Consider the following 18,025-nt stretch of genomic DNA (forward strand, 5'->3'; position numbering starts at 1 on the left):
CCAATAAACCCAACGCCTAAGTTGAATTCAGCAGTGAGTGACTATCTGAACCGGCCCAGGTCTATTTCCTTTATCAACATCCAGTGTGAAGAATGGTCAAACAACCAGCACAACCACCACGGCATGGGGAAACCTCCATCCAGAATGGTTGACAGAGAGCTGCACATTTTTTTTCCTATTCCTCTGACATGGGCATTAGCTCTTTGCATGATTCTTCCACGTGCAAAATAGCTTTACAGCGAGATCTGTTTCAGCATAATTAGAATCACTGTGCATAGAGAAAGGTCTGAAGGAAAACATGAATTAATTAACTCCGATGAATTCTAAGAAAACATAGAATATAGTGCGTCATACATGTGTGCGCGTGTGTGTGGTGCATGTTTTGGGGAGCAGTAGTGTAGCGGTTAGCGCGCTGGTACGAACCTTTGCGATCCGAAATGGATTCCCGCTCACGGCCAACACTAGTGACGATTATCTGAGCCGGTCCTGAGCTTCCCCTAGGTCGACTCAGCCTCAAATGAGTACCTGGTGTGGTGTGTAAACATCGCCACTGGGGAGACAAAGGCATACGGGTGTGGTGCTGACCACCCACCCCTTTGTGTGCCGTGCTGGCCTTCATAGATGCATGCTAACAGCACTTGCCCCAACAATATGTTAAGACTATATGGGGGATATTTGTCTTTTGTGTTTTTTCATGGCATATGTTGTGTGTGTCACCCCCACCCCCGTGGTGATTCACTGTATTTTCAAAATCCAGGGTCACGATTCGATAAAAATGTAGATTTTTTTTGACGTTGTGGAAAACGTAATGGCCATGAGTGGCTGCAGAGGTCACGTGAACTCATTACACACCACAACATTTAAAAATAAAAAAACGACAATATAATTTGTTTACACGCCTGCATCAATGCATGTGTCGTGCGCTTATGATAATATTTGAATGAAATCGTTTAATTGATTTAATCGATCCAAATTGACACCCGTGTGGCATATGTAAAAAAGACACACACACCGCTCACCAACACGTCTGGTAGAACCATGCACTCTCGTTCCATTAAAATTTAAGAAAGAAAAAAACGCGTAAACAAAAGTTGTCTTGCCTCACGGCAGATGTGGAGCGTGCGTTCACAGGAAGTTCCTGTTTTTTTATGCTAATGTTGGTCACGTGACCAGGAAGTGACGATGTTAGATTTCCACTGTACCACGCGGGCGTCGGCCATTACACAGATAAGTCAAGATGGCGGCACGCATCGCATCTCAGTGAGACCACAGCCGCACTTGTCCATTGTGGGAGCTTAAGAAGCATTATCTGTAAGTTGTTTATATTCCTATAATATTGGAAATGCTGTTGTAATGTTGGAATGACCGTTATAGCAATGTCAATGCCTTTATGGTGCCGTTAAGTTGTTGTAGTAAATACGAGGCCTAGTTAGTAACGAAGCCTGTGACTTTCCTTATTGTGGATGTTACTTGTGATTTAGTAGGTCGAGTCAGACTTGTGCCTATGTTGCGATCCTGAGAGTGATGACGAAGTATCTCATCCACAGTTTAGTGTTAAGTGTAATGCTGTACATTTGGGGTGCAGTGGGATGAATACACTATGTGCCTGTATGCAACACACTAGCTTGTGCCTTTGTCTAGTTGTTCAGGGGTAATGTGGGGGCCTGGTCCTTCCAGGATCTATTGTTATCTAAGACAATGTTCTGATGCTGTGGTGTTCATTGTGTGGGTGTTTCCGGATTATAACAGATGCTGTATCTGTGTTTTCTCACCAGTTTTACCTGTTACAATCAATAAATGACGATCGGAGTTGGACGGTCATCCTGGCTCCGAGGGTTTATTGAACACATGGTTATCTACTCGACTAGCGGTGCAACGCAGCGCACGGCGAGGCCGAGACAGTAAAAAGATACTCTTCTTGAAGCTCCCAAGAAGTCCTGCAGCCAGCCCTGCAGTCAGCTCTGCAGCCAGCTCTGCAGCCAGCCCTGCAGCCAGCTCTGCAGCCAGCCCTGCAGCCAGCTCTGCAGCCAGCCCTGCAGTCAACTCTGCAGCCAGCTCTGCAGCCAGCCTGCAACAAGCAAGGAGCTCTGCAACGAGTCTACATTAAAATCGTGTTGCAAGCATCGCAGCATGGAACGCCACAGTTCAGCAGGGAGAGATGCTGAAGAAGGTGAATCAAGCAATCCAGGATCTCCCATCCTGCCTCAAGAGGACCAAGGGAGTTCAAGGCCCCAGAGGGAGGTCAGGTTGACGCAACGGGCCTTGGAAAGCTATGAGGCTGAGAAACAGGACCTTGATGCCAGGATACAACGGGCATGGAACCGGGTTGAAGCAGATTTATCTGAAGTTTCAAATGCCTCAGACACAGTGGCCTCAATTCAGCGGGCCATCCAGCGAGTGAATGTGAGCAGCTCAAGCTACAAGCTCCTGGCAAATAGATACATCTCCCTCCTGATGAAGGTGAAAACAGATGAGGGCATTGAGGGAGTGCGCAGACAAGAGTACTTCCTCGAACTGCTCGATGATAATGTGCAGGCAGTGATACAAGATGCAATGGACCGTGTGGAGGGCTTAAGAGAGACACGATCTCAGCACTCTGTCTCATCCAGGTCCACCACAAAATCTAAAGCCTCAGCACACTCAAAGACATCATCTACTAGTATGGCAGCAGCTCAGGCACGCGCAGCAGCAGAAGCAGCAAACTCCCGTATTGCCTACATGGCTGAAGAGGAAGCCATGCTAATTGAAAAGGCCCACATACAAGAAGAAGCAAGCATAGCAACTGCTGCCGCACGGAGGAAAGCAGAGCTCGCAGAGCAAGAAAGTATATTAGCAACTGCTGCCGCACGAGAGCAAGAGAGTATATTAGTGGCTACCGCCACGCGAAAGAACATTGAGCTGGATGCTAAGTTAAGCACCCTACAACTCAAAAGGGAAGCAGCTGCTGCAATGGCCCAGGCAGAGGTGCTCGAGGCAGCAGCCAACCTGGATAAGGAAGAGAATTGGAGTGAGTTTGGCACTCAGATACCTGTCAAGGACCGTGATCAACTCCCTAGAAAAAATATTTTGGACTGGTCTGAACAATGCATCAATGCTCCTCCACCAAACGATACAGAACAAAGGGTGGACGTTTCTGGCATCGCCATTTCCACACCGAATTAACATGAATGCTGTCTACAGGAATGGTGGAAATGCATATCCTGCCCTGGCAGTTAGTCGCCAACTCAGCGTCGCGCACGTGGGGTCAGACGTGGATGCACCAAGTCAGACCCACATTCCAGACAGTCACATAAAGGGATCCAGCCAACGTGATCGAAACCCTTTGGGCCCACAGTCCAACGCCATCGCAAATGACGGCATGCTAGGCAATACAGCCAATAATGCCGCCTCACAAACGCCAGTATGGACACACCCTGGATCAGCAGGACTAGGAGACTTTGCTAGGTACCTGGCTCACCGCGAACTAATCAACACAGGACTCGTTAAGTTTGATGACCACTCTGAGAACTATCGAGCCTGGAGATCTACCTTCAGGAATGCAATCCGAAATGCAGACATCTCTGCAAGTGAAGAACTCGACCTGTTGGTGAAATGGTTAGGAAATGAATCTGCAGAGTACGCAAAGAGGATCCGGTCAGCAAACATTGACGACCCCGCCTCAAGCCTGCATGCGGTGTGGGAGAGGCTCGAGGAGTGCTATGGTAGCCCAGAAACCATTGAGAAGGCTCTCTTCAAGAAGTTGCAGAACTTTCCAAAAATCTCTGGTCGAGACAATAAAAGGTTACGGGAGCTTGGAGATCTTTTGATGGAGCTTGAATCAGCCCAGGCTGATCCCTACTTACCAGGTCTCATTTTCTTGAATACCTACCATGGCGTGAACCCCATCGTAGAGAAATTGCCATTTGACGTGCAGGAAAAATGGAGAACAACGGGTTCAAGATACAAGTCAGAGCATCAGGTTGCATTCCCCCAATTCTATTTTTTCTCAAAGTTTATCTGCAACCTGGCTAAGACTAGAAATGACCCGAGTTTCATGTTTGGCACCACGGGGATTTCCAGTCCAGATCTCCCAAAAATGGAAAGGACAACGGCGAAACGAGGAACAGCGAGAGTGCCAATTTCCGTACACAAGACTGAGGTCTCTCCTGCGACATTCGCAAACTCCGTCCAGGCAACCACCACAAAGAAAAAGATAGAGGATCCAGAGAAGCAATGCCCATTGCATGATAAACCTCACTCCCTCCAGAAATGCCGTGAGTTCAGGAGGAAGCCATTGGAAGAGCGGAAGAACATGCTGAAAGAATTTGGAGTGTGCTTCAAATGCTGTGCTTCTACTAACCACCTTGCAAGGAATTGCAAGGCAGATATCAAGTGCGAGGAATGTGGCAGCGACAAACACGCAACTGCTCTGCACACATTTTACTCGAAACCCAGTAGCACTAAGGCTTCCGATCCCGAAGCAGAGCACGGCGGGGAGCAAGGCGAGACCGCCGCACTCACTTCGTCAATCACAACCAAATGCACAGAAGTCTGTGGAGAAGGCTTCAAAGGAAGATCTTGCTCAAAGATATGCCTCGTCCGAGTCTATCCCAAAGGACATCCTGAAAGGGCAGTAAGGATGTACGCCACGACGACCAGAGCAACAGGTCTTTGGCAAGGTCAGAGTTCTTTGATCAGCTAAGTGTAGGTGGGAATTCCTTTCCATACACGCTCAGAACATGCTCAGGACTGATGGAGACAGCGGGAAGAAGAGCGAGCGGCCTCATGGTGGAAACCATAGATAGCACCATGAAGCTAGCCCTTCCTACGGTGACAGAGTGCAACGCGATACCGGACGACAGGAGTGAGATTCCCACGCCCGAAGTTGCACGTCACCACCCACACCTGAAACCCATAGCAGAGTTCATCCCGCCATTGGATCACGCGGCACAGATTTTACTTCTGCTCGGCAGGGACATGCTGAGAGAGTCCACAAGGTTCGTAACCAACGCAATGGACCTCACGACGCTCCCTATGCCCAGAGACTCGACCTAGGATGGGTCATCGTAGGTGACGTTTGTCTGAAGGGAATACACAAACCAGACCACATTAGCACATTCAGAACGAGTGTGCTCACGAATGGACGCACGTCGCTCTTCAAACCGTGCCCCAACCACTTGACGCTGAAAGAGGAACTCGGCGAGAGAAGTCAAGGCTGTACCGTGCAGACTTACGAAGAAACCACCATGACTTCGCTTGTGCATCCACCGTCATCGTTGGAGTTTGTTCCTCCACGTTTCTCCAAGCCAGTCCTGACTGACGGGAAGAAGACTAAGGTGAAGCCGCTGCTCGTCGCTCTGCTGGTGGTCGTGGCGGTGGTCGCTGTGACCGTGGCCTCTCCGTTCCTCGACTCGGAGCTATCGTCCGAGTGGGAATTCTGGAAGGAGTTCCACGGCAAGGCCCCACAACCGGACCATACCATCCCAAGGCGTGAGCTGTGTGGAGCGGTTCTTGCTACAGAGGTGGCGGAACTCATCTTAGACGAATTTGACGTCAAACTGGACGCGGTCAAGTTCTACATGGACAGTAAGGTCGTACTAGGCTACATAAACAACCAAACCAGAAGGTTCTACACCTACATCAGCAACCGGGTGGAGCGCATCAGGAGATTGACGCAGCCGGAGCAATGGAATTACGTTCCAACTGACCAGAATCCAGCAGATCTCGCAACTAGGTCCATCCCTGCATCTCTGCTGAATTAAACCATCTGGCTGACGGGTCCAGTGTTCCTGTTACGACGTGACGTTGGCCCATGTACTACCAAGGAGACCTTTGGACTCTTAGAGCCCGAGTCCGACAAGGAGATTCGTCCTCTAGTGACAACTTTCGTAACAAATGTGCGACTAAGAAGTCCACTGAGTCCACACCATTTTGAACATTTCTCGAAATGGACGACGCTCGTGCGAGCGATAGCACATTTAACGCATATTGCAGACTGCTTCCATCGCCCAATGAGAGGCACCACTGGTAGCTGCAATGGATGGCATCACTGCACAGTGCCACGCACTGAAGACGAGCTTTCCAGAGCAAGGAAATCAATCTTCCGCTGTGTGCAACAGGCAGCTTATGCAAGTGAGATCAAGGCCATCAAAAGGGAGAAGACCTTCCTAGGGTCAGCACCCTCAGGAAGCTAAACCCCGGGATGGACAAAGACGACTTGCTCAGGATCGGTGGTCGGCTAGGGAATGCAAAATTAGATGAGAATGAACGAAACCCCCTCATAATCCCAAGCCAGAGCCACATCGCAATCTTACTCGTGCGCCACTACCACGAGAAGGTCAAGCACCAAGGTCGGCACTTCACAGAAGGAGCAATCCGATCTGCAGGGCTGTGGATCGTTGGAGCAAAGAGGTGCATCCCCAGCACAATCCACAAGTGTATCCGGTGTCGCAAGCTACGTGGAAAACAGGAAGAACAGAAAATGGCAGACCTCCCAGCCGATCGACTCAGTGTGGAACCTCCCTTCACCTCTGTAGGGATTGACGTGTTCGGACCGTGGACAGTCATCTCCCGCCGCACCAGAGGAGGGCTCGCGAACAGCAAACGTTGGGCAGTGCTGTTCACCTGTATGAGTACACGAGCAGTGCACATCGAAGTCATCGAGTCCATGGACTCTTCGAGCTTTATAAATGCACTTCGGAGGTTCTTCGCCATCAGAGGGCCAGCCAAGCAACTCCGTTTTGATTGTGGAACCAATTTCATAGGAGCATGTAAAGAGCTTAAGATCAATGCGGAGAATGTCGAAGATTATTCTGTCAGGAAATACCTTAGTGACCAAGGCTGCACATGGATCTTCAATCCTCCCCACTCTTCGCACATGGGTGGAGCCTGGGAACGCATGATCGGGATTGCTCGACGCATTCTCGACTCCATGCTATGTGATGTCGGGTCCACACGGCTCTCTCACGAGGTCTTGACCACTCTCATGGCCGAGGTCTCAGTCATAATTAACTCAAGACCCCTGATCCCCGTCTCAACTGACCCGGAGTCACCATTCATCTTGACTCCTGCTACACTTCTTACCCAGAAGACAGATGTGCTCACAGCACCTACCGAGGAGGCCAGCACTGCAGACCTCTACAGACGTCAATGGAGACAAGTGCAGAGCTTCGCGAACACGTTCTGGCGTCGCTGGAAAAACGAGTACCTTACGACACTCCAAGTGCGCAACAAGTGGCAGTCTAATAGACCAGACATCCAAGAAGGCAACCTCGTCCTACTGAAGGGCAACCAAGCCAAACGGAATGAGTGGCCAATGGGCCGCATTCTCAAGTCGATTCCAAGTGCCGATGGAAAAGTTTGAAAGGTCGAGGTTATGATTGCGAAGCAAGGTGTCGCAAGAACTTTCATCAGGCCCATAGTCGAGATAGTACTACTTCTCTCTCGCAAAGATATGGACAAATAAGTCGACCCGTTGAAGTTGTTATACACTTGTTTATGAGATAGGAAATAAATGGTGGTATCTCCTAGATACCAGACGGGGAGTGTCTTGCCTCACGGCAGATGTGGAGCGTGCGTTCACAGGAAGTTCCTGTTTTTTTATGCTAATGTTGGTCACGTGACCAGGAAGTGACGATGTTAGATTTCCACTGTACCACGCGGGCGTCGGCCATTACACAGATAAGTCAAGATGGCGGCATGCATCGCATCTCAGTGAGACCACAGCCGCACTTGTCCATTGTGGGAGCTTAAGAAGCATTATCTGTAAGTTGTTTATATTCCTATAATATTGGAAATGCTGTTGTAATGTTGGAATGACCGTTATAGCAATGTAAATGGCTTTATGGTGCCGTTAAGTTGTTATAGTAAATACGAGGCCTAGTTAGTAACGAAGCCTGTGACTTTCCTTATTGTGGATGTTACTTGTGATTTAGTAGGTCGAGTCAGACTTGTGCCTATGTTGCGATCCTGAGAGTGATGACGAAGTATCTCATCCACAGTTTAGTGTTAAGTGTAATGCTGTACATTTGGGGTGCAGTGGGATGAATACACTATGTGCCTGTATGCAACGCACCAGCTTGTGCCTTTGTCTAGTTGTTCAGGGGTAATGTGGGGGCCTGGTCCTTCCAGGATCTATTGTTATCTAAGACAATGTTCTGATGCTGTGGTGTTCATTGTGTGGGTGTTTCCGGATTATAACAGATGCTGTATCTGTGTTTTCTCACCAGTTTTACCTGTTACAATAAATAAATGACGATCGGAGTTGGACGGTCATCCTGGCTCCGAGGGTTTATTGAACACATGGTTATCTACTCGACTAGCGGTGCAACGCAGCGCACGGCGAGGCCGAGACAAAAGTGATAATGCAGGAGAGCAAAACAACCTGGCAAACGATGTTTCTTGGAATGTAGTATAAGTCACTGAAATGCTCGTATATATGTCTTGGTCAAAAATCAAAGCGATTTTGTTAAGTTTTGAAATAAAACTGCATCACAGAATCATGTCACAGTCTCTATTTTTCATGTATTGCAAGATAACGATTTGGTCATTATAATGGGACATGATTAACACGAGCCTCGGCAACTTTGGTTCATTAAAATTATAGATTATAACAATTGCTATGTGTTTTCAGCCTCACGGCAGGTGTTTTGCTCCACAGCAGGAGTGGGGGTGTGTGTATACAGGAATTTCCTGTTTTGAGGTTGAGTTTGGTCACGTGACCAGGAAGTTACGATTTGGCAGTCTTTGAGCCACGAGGCTGGCGTCCACCATTATGCAGAGTTCAAAATGGAGGTACACATCGCGTCCCTGTGAAGCCAGCATTGTCTGTAATTTCGTTTATGTTCTTATAATACTGGGAATGCTGTTATAATGCTAGAATTACCGTTATAATGATGTAAATGCCTTTATAATGCCGTTAAATTGTTATGATAAATACGAGGCCTAGTTAACAACGAAGCCTGCAACTTGCCTTATTTTGAATGTTACTTGTTATCGAATAAGTCGAGTCAAACTTGTACCCAAGTAACCTTATTGCGATCTTGAGAGCAAGGATGACGAAATGTCTCATCCACAGTTCAGTGTTATATGTAGTGCTGTGCATTTGGGGTGCAGTGTGATGATTACACCATGTGCCTTTATTTAACACTATAGCTTGTTCTATTGTATAGCTATTCAGTACTAATGCAGGTGCCTGGTCCATCCAGGATCTATTGTTGGGTTTCATGTTATCTAAGACAATGTTATGATGCTGTGGTGTTCATTCATTGTATTGATATTACCAAGTATTAACATATTCTGTATTTGTGCTGTGTTTTTCCATCAGTTTTACCTCGTTCAATTCAATAAATTACGTTTGGAGTTGGATGTTCACCCTGGCTCTGAAGGTTTATTGGATGCGAGGTTAACTACTCGGATAGCGGTGCAACGCAGCGCACAGCGAGGCCGAGACACTGAGTATAAAAAAAAATCACAAGCACACCCGAACATGTCTTACGATCTATTGTAAGTAAACAAACAAAACGTGTCAGCTCGGTGAATATTAACATTGCGCTATCATTAATATAAGGCACATGGCATTAATGTCAATGCACCTTTGAGAACATGAATAATGCATTTGCCATTTAAGACCATGAACAGGTTTATTTTTTATCTTAACAGTTGCATTAATTAAACTTATAAGAAAGAACATCTGTTTGTTTACATTGAAGCTGGTAGATTTAATTTATTTTGCTATCACTCCCAGACATTTTAAGCTGCAGGCTGCATATTTAAATGTCCCCAATCATATCTAAGACTAAACTATGCTACTTTTATTTTACTGGGTAAGGCCCACATATGCTAGCTCAATGAAATAGCTTATTATGTGGAAATGTATAGCAGCCAAAAATATTGTAAATGCATGTTTCATTGGAATACATTTCACAATGTATTCCAACGCAGTGGGCCCTCTCTGACACAATTCATAAACTAGGTGCGCGCTGCTTATTATTGGTATTTTCATAAGGTCACTGAGATTTTAACAACAACAAAAAAACCTACCTCAACTTTTACCATTAGACCCAACATTGCAAATGGGGGAAACATATAACTGTAAATCTACAACGGTACAATTACTTTAATAACTCGTCTAAATGTCACATATTTTCATTCAGCAGGGCTTAAAATTAAGAATGTCATCTGAATGAAATGCAAAAAGAAAAACAATTCTACAATAAGCAATGTTAGGGTAACAGAGAATTCACATGTAGCACAGGGAGGTGTTCTATTAGTGGAGAAGACGGAACAAAAGCTGTAAACGGTGCAAGTGATCAGAACGATATTTTCTCAAAAAGTGTCAATGCAATAAGAACGGAAACACGCGTTGACAATTCGCGAATAATGACGCTGATAGAGAAAACCAATTTAATATCATAGTATAGCTCACGTAGTTTATACAGAATCAAAATATATATTTATACTGGAGGAATCTGATAAGCTATAAAGCTCTTTTCACGCATGTCCAGGCGGGGCAGTTAAGAACGTTAAAACAACAAACAATACAAAAACGTGATCGGCGTGCAAGGTACAAGAAAGGTTATAATCACATCACCCAAACACATAAAAATGAAACTAAGCCATCCCCATCCTACCAGACAAAGCCCACTGGGGTATCAACGTATTGTTCAAAAATGACCTCGCCATTTGGACATTTATAGCAGCAAAATAATCGAAATAGCCTAAACGCATGTTTCAAACTGTGGAGAGAAAAACCAGAGGAACCGGAGAAAAAATCCCAGCGACCACAGGGAGAACATGCACACTCTAAATATACAGGCGTCAGTGTCGGGATCGAACGCCCACCTTCTGCATACCAGGTGTGGAAGATAACATCTCACCACAGTTGTGAACGTATAGATGCCAACATTGACTCTAACACATACTACAAAAATACTTACAATTGGTAACGTTCCAGCATTGCCAATAACATTAAATGCTGTCGTTGACAGAATTACTTTTCAGATCGACAAATGAGAGTACAACGAAAGGCACAGAGTTCTACAAGGGTTACTCGAACTAAAGCACTTGAAATGCAGCAACAATCTTGTTCTTTGTCCTCCTCTAATGAAGGCACACTTTAAACACTTAAAATGGTTAAAGTGCAGTTGAATGGTACAGCCACTGGTTTGGTGCTATTCTTTCCTTATAGTGCAACTGGTGGCACGCTGGCCCACGTTTTATGAACACTCAGCTGTACATACAATGTTGCAATCCACCAAGCCTCCAAAGATGCTATGAAATAGCTTATTAATGTCAAATTTCCCACTGCCATATGAAAGAAGAATTCAGATGTTTAATTATGACTGGGATGAGCACTCACCTGTGAACCCAGGTACGCAGAGGCAGCGGTAGCTTCCTTCAAGATTGATGCAGGCCCCACCGTTTTCACAAGGCCTCAACTCACATTCATTAATATCCAATTCACATAGTGGCCCATAATAGCCGGTAGGGCAGTGGCAACGAAATCTGTAAAAAATAAAGACAAAGCACCACACAGCCTTTTTTGCAAAGCCAAATTACCGTGATTGTAGAGAAGCAGGCAAATGATGGTTGCTTTGGGTTACCTAAGTAAGATTCCCAGCCACAGATACCAGCAGCAGCCCTGGGCTCCCCTGTCCCTCCTTCACCAAACGTGACCAGTTTTGCAGAGTATAGTCTAACAATTATTACGACTGATGAAACATGAAATGTATTATTTTACAAACTAGGCCCAGATACATACACACATAGTGACAAATGTGTCCATACAATTACTAAAACCAAGCAGCCACTCACACCCAGCACGTTTGAACTTTACCCAGGCCACATACCTGTTGTCAAGATCAATGCAGGTTGCGTTGTTTTGACAAGGCAATGACTCACATTCATTGATGTTAACTTCACAATAGGTCCCAAGAAACCCATCAAAACATAAACACCTAGAAAAAATATTTCACAAAGTTAGTGTGAGCGCAGGCGTTGTAATAGGATGTACAGTGTACAACGAGCTGTGTTATCTCAGAGAATAGGTGAGTCGCTCCATGCTCTTGCAACATAATAAATTAATAGCTCCCTGAATTAGCATTATTCTACGTGCTATTGTGTGAGTTTACTCTATACCATTTCACAATGAGAACACTCTGTACAATTGTCCTTTAGAACACAATAGTTGCTTGTACGCGACTACTGTTGTACAATAAGTTAATTAATACACAGATGCAAAGGAAGCACATTAAATAGAACAATAAAATTATGGAATAGAATTACGATGTTTTTATTTTCTGTGGGGTTTTTTTGTTGGATGCAGATGGTTCTTTTTACTGCGTCCACAAAATATTTATTTTGAATGCCACAGCATTATTAAACTAAATATTGACAAATGTGTTGGGTTGTTCTTGTAAAAAAATAAGCCTGGCGTGACAAAGCAGGTTATACTATCAGTATAAATTGGCAAAGCTATTAAAATATTTGCTGTTTGCTTCTGTGTGTTAATGGAACGTTGAAAAAAATTGCATAGAATTCATAAGTATGTGAATACATCATTGGAAAGTTTTAAACTGCAATAAGGAAATGTATTTCTCAAGCAATTATCTTTAATACGCCACATTGTGTTCCCATTACAACAGCACCAATCACGCAGTATGATTGGCATTCCTTTTTCTATAATTAATGGCTTCATGACTGTCTTAAGCACATACAGTAGGAATATTCATCAGTCTTTATATTCTCCCAATTCACTACATATCTGAAACATAAACTAAAAACAATGATGAATAAGTTAATTTTGCCTATTCATTACTGCATGTATAAAAAGTGGCAATTCCACATCCCAATGGACCCTCCATGGAAACCACTAATGACTTCCTAGAAAATGGTACTGGTTTTATCAACACTAGAGGTAATAACCACCCGGAATGGGATTTGAGCCCGTAAATGCGAGGTGTTCGATCTCACCATAACACCAAGCAACTGCTTAGGTGGTAATGTGGCTCAGCTTAACTTGGCAGAATTTTGATATAAAGTCCTACCAATCAAAGGCTGTCCCTGACCGTTGCTTGGCTGTACGATGGATCATGACGTCATCACACGACCCAAATGCCCGGAGTCACGGCGCCAATCCAAATGCTGCCATGCGATTCCAATGCTGTTGCAACTCATGCCAAACCACGGGCAATGTTAAATGCCTGCCCAGTTCAGAACGAAGTGAGGAAAGTTGTTTTGAATATAATCGCCATGACATGCAGAGCCCGGGCGCCAGGTGGTCCACACTTACTCAAAGCCGTTGGTTCTGTCTTTGCAGACTCCGTTGTTCTTGCACGGTTCCGATAAGCACTCGTTTTTGTCCGACTCGCAGAGGTCGCCATCAAATCCTGCCCGATGAAAAACCACGACCAACCACGGCGTGAGAGTTGAGGATGGCAACAAGGTGGTTGCATGCAGATTTCTTGCATCTCTGGCTTGGTGCAATTGATCAGGGCATAATATTATCATCCTCCATCAGTTTCCAGCAGCACTTAACTCACGACACTGATGCTCACGACACTGATGCTCAGGTGGTAACTAATTGGCACGTTTTACGTGTCAAACATTACTAATTGGCTGTGTCGGGTGGTGGTGGGTTAATTACACATTTATATTTACGCGATCTAACACAAAAAAAAATTGTGGATATTGGTCGCGAAAGCCTACAGTGTTAAATAGACACTGATCACACAAATGCAAAAAGCAGATTGCGATATCCTGAAATTGCTCATGAGGATTAGGCGTGCCTTGGGCAAGCAACTTTAAAGGGAATGTGGTTAATAAACACAAACCAGTATTCTTCTTAAATTGTCCAAATGCAATGCACCCTAAATTGTAACAAAGAGAAGGCAACTTATTCTTGGTTCTTTCGGTAAAGTCACGTAGAAGGGAAATAATAAAATAATAAAATATAAAACAATACATTTCTCACGACGTTTCGACTGCAACACAAGCAATCATCATCAGGTGTGAAATCTACAGCAAGAAAATTTGAAAAAGTGGCGTTTTTTTCGTAACGAATTTCATTGTTTTATATTTTTATTATTTTATTATTTCCCTTCTACGTGGCTTTACTGAAAGAATCAAGAATATGAATCCCTGCAGTCACGGAAGCTTTAAATCAGAAGGCAGCTTGTTAAATAATTAGACGGGGAATGTGTTTTTCAAGCATATGAAGACACAAGAGATTAAATAATTATCTTTTAAGGAGAACCTGCTCTATTAATTATAAATTCAAACTGGGAATTGTATTCTCTAGTGTTATCACAACATTAAACAGACTAAAGCGTAACACAATTGTCATAACTGCTAATAGTATGACACTAATAGTATGACACTTTTTTACGGTGTACTGTTGTTTACAGGAGCTCAGATCTCTAATGAAAACCCTTCCTGATCCGGATTCCTTAAGAACATGCCGTGACGGTCACGCACATGGATTTAATGTAATAAATGCAGTTGGTCGCCAGCTGATTGTTTTTTAGTTGAAACTAACTTTCAGGTGATGAGCTTGCCAGTCGAGCTCGCGAACCCGAGGATGAAGTTCAAAGCGGTTTTGAGCGCAAGCGTCATTATGTTGAGATGTTGAATTCATTCTAGATTTGAAGCTTTCGTGACTGCAAGGATTAACTCTCCTACCTACAAACTAGCCCGTTTTCTATCAGATACTCTGCTTCCCTTCACAGGCAAGACCTCTTCGGCAGTACTCAACTCAACCCAATTAGTCTCTATGGTTAAGGACATGGTACTATCTCCTGATGACATCCTCGTCAGTTTTGATGTAGTATCTTTGTTTACCAAAGTCCCAGTACCGGACACCCTAACAATAATTGAGGACTTAGTCCAACATGGATTGAATTCTGATGTACCTGCGCTGGTTAGGCATTGCCTCACCAACACCTATTTTACCTGGAATGGCACCTTCTACAAACAGAATGAGGGTACCCCTATGGACTCCCCCTTGTCACCAGTTATAGCCAACATGTTCATGGAAAAGTTTGAATCAGACGCCATCCAGACATCCACCCTGCGTCCTTCCCTGTGGAAGAGGTATGTGGATGACACTTTCGTCATCTGGCCACATGGCCTCCCAACATTGAACCACTTCTTGGACCACATCAATTCTAGACACCCATCCATCAGATTCACCATGGAAGTGGAGAAAGATGGTAAACTACCATTCTTGGATATTCTGTTTGAGAGGAGACCTGACGGATCCTTGGGACATTCTGTCTACAGGAAAGCCACCCACACAGATTCCTACTTGAAACCGGATTCCAACCACCACCCATCTCAAAAGAATTCTCTCATCAAAACGCTATATCACAGAGCCCATGGAATTTCTGACCAACACCACCTGGCCGGTGAATTAAGACATGTATATCGGGCCCTCAGGATGAACGGATACTCTGACCGCACTATCCGCCAAGCTGTTTCTCCCACCATACAGAAACAGCCACATGAAACTCCGACCAAAACTATCACGTTACCATACATAGCAGGCGTGACCAAAAAGATCTCCAAAATTCTAAACAAACATAAGATCCAAGTCCGATTCAGTACAGTGCATAAAATCCGTGATCTGATTCCATCTGTGAAGGATGTCGTTCCTGACTTACAGTATCCTGGAGTCTACAAATTGAGTTGCAGTTGTGGTGATTGCTACATTGGAGAAACGAAACGTCATGTTTCTGATCGTGTCCGCGAGCACAAGTCAGATCTGAAACACGGCAGAACTGATTCTTCGGCCGTTGCCGATCATTGCTACAACTCTGTGGGCTCTCATGAAATTGTCTTTTCCGAGACCAAGGTGCTCTGCAAACCTCCTGGCTACCATCAAAGGTTTGTACACGAAGCCATACAAATATACAAACACAGGCATAATTTCAACTGTGATGATGGTTACAAACTGAGTAATCATTGGAAAGATGTGATTAACCATGCAAAAAAAATTTAACTACACTTATTTGGACCATCTTATTTGACAGACAACTATTACAGGTTATTGATAGACAGCCAGTCTTGTTTTACCAGGTTTAGTTTTTTCTTTTTTCACACTTTTGTTATGTAGGCTAGGCGTAGTCACAAACCGTACTTCTCCATAACAAAGGCTCAGCCTTTTGTTATGCAGTCTATTCTTAGTCTTAAGCCTCACCTTACCATATTAATAAAAAGTGTGCCGTACTTGGCCCTTCCCCTCTTCAACCATTATATATACGGAGTGGTAGCTCTTGTAATCTCTCATTTACTTGATACAGCTGTCGTGGCTGTGACGGTTCCACCTGAAGACGGAAGCTTGTGTTGCCTCCGAAACTTCGTGATTTTTATTTTATTTTACTTTTATTAATTTTAATTTTTTACCTACGTGACTTTACCGAGAAAACCTAAGAATATGTTGAATTCAGTCACAATGATCTTAAAGCAACCGGTGAAGAGCTCTGTTGGTGAGAACTTGATCGACACATTGGCACGGAGTAAATCATATCTTTGTAAACATAGCACTCTTGATACGGTGGTGGAGAGTTAATCAAAACAATTGTGGCATTAAGCTTCTTTTTCTTCCACGTGTTTGTCCTATTAAATGTGGGGTCTGGTGTCTGCATCTCTGCATCTCCTCTCACTACATCCATATTTTTTCCTACAGTTTTATGATCTCACGACGCATTTTTAATTTCTTCCCACTGGGATTTTATAAACTGAAGGAGGAGGGGGTAATTTGCGCTTAGGACCTCCAATCAGCCAGTACTACAATTATATCCTTTTCACAGATTTCATTAATAAAAACACTCTTCATCAAAAACAACAACTTAACGTTGGCGCAGTAGTTTCTACACTGCACCCTGAACCCAATTATTGGTTTATTTCCATTGCATGACATTCGTGATATCACGAACAACAACAAAAAAATGTAGGATTACAATGAAATTCTGAAAAAATATGTAATGTTCTTTTCTGCAATTGTGTGGTTATTTTTGTGAACATATGAAGCGTATTTGTATTTATGCCTAAACGCTATGTGAGGCTTATCTGATGATCACACAGCTTGAATGGAATTTAACCAGTTAGTATAAAAAATAAACACATTACACGCGATCATTTTCGGACAGGTTCTTCAACACAAATGACATCTGTACATGTGCAATGTTGACGCGGAAAAGCACCGACAAATTCTCACACTGCTTCTTAAACACAAAATAAAGAACTAAATATGTACATTCACTGAAATATGGCAATAGCATTGAATCATAATTTTCACATTATTTACTTCAATGTGTTTTTTCCACGTGATAAAATGCATAAGTTAGTAATTTAATACTTGGGACCTCATCTCATTGGCATATATTTTTTCTTGGCACTCAAATGTTTACACAAATATGATATACAAGTACCTCAAACCTGATACGATGCCTCGATCATTCTTCTAGTTAAGCACTCTAATAATCGACTTGAACTACAGACCAAGCAGCCGCTTGTCACACGTGCATCTATCGTTCACGAAGATTGCAGGAAATGGAAGTGTGTTGGAGAAATCGGAAGTTTCCACTTCATAGGCTTGCCGTTTGGACTAAGGGGTCATACTGGTAGGAACGAAGTGGACCAGACCACCAATAGATTAATGTGTCCGTCCGTCCGTCCGTGTATCAACATCGCCCCCTACTGCAAACACTTGGCATGACCCTGTCCGACAAGATGGCCGCCCGCTCCCCCTGCGATCTGTGAATTAAACAAGATGGCCGTCGCTTCCGGCGCATCACGGCAAATCTTTAAACTTCGCTTCAAAATTACTTTACTGAAACGCAGCACGTTTTTTAAAAAAAATACTTTACTGAAACGCAGCACGTTTTTTTAACACAGAGACAAGAAACATTTATTAACACAGAGACGATATATATTTAATCGCCTTATTTGTGCACGAAAAGCACGGCGCGAGGCCTAGTGCGGCAGGCTTCGCGAGGCCTAGTGCAGAAGGTGGTGGTGGGGGGTGGTGGTGGTGGAGGGTGGTGGT

At 44.2% G+C, this 18,025-nt stretch overlaps 1 protein-coding gene across 1 annotated transcript in view; it reads right to left on the reverse strand.

Annotated features, from left to right (window-relative positions):
* LOC144937460 (protein eyes shut homolog) overlaps positions 1-18,025 on the reverse strand; it is a 62,498-nt gene that overhangs the window by 19,313 nt on the left and 25,160 nt on the right. Inside the window, exons 5-7 of the mRNA XM_078864709.1 lie at positions 13,271-13,367; positions 11,829-11,936; positions 11,339-11,484 (exon numbers count right to left, since the gene is read on the reverse strand). Of these exons, the coding sequence (XP_078720835.1) occupies positions 11,339-11,484; positions 11,829-11,936; positions 13,271-13,367 (351 nt within the window). The remainder of the gene's footprint in view (positions 1-11,338; positions 11,485-11,828; positions 11,937-13,270; positions 13,368-18,025) is intronic.

Source organism: Lampetra fluviatilis, chromosome 2 (assembly GCF_964198595.1).
Source record: "Lampetra fluviatilis chromosome 2, kcLamFluv1.1, whole genome shotgun sequence".
NCBI classification, from domain to species: domain Eukaryota; kingdom Metazoa; phylum Chordata; class Hyperoartia; order Petromyzontiformes; family Petromyzontidae; genus Lampetra; species Lampetra fluviatilis.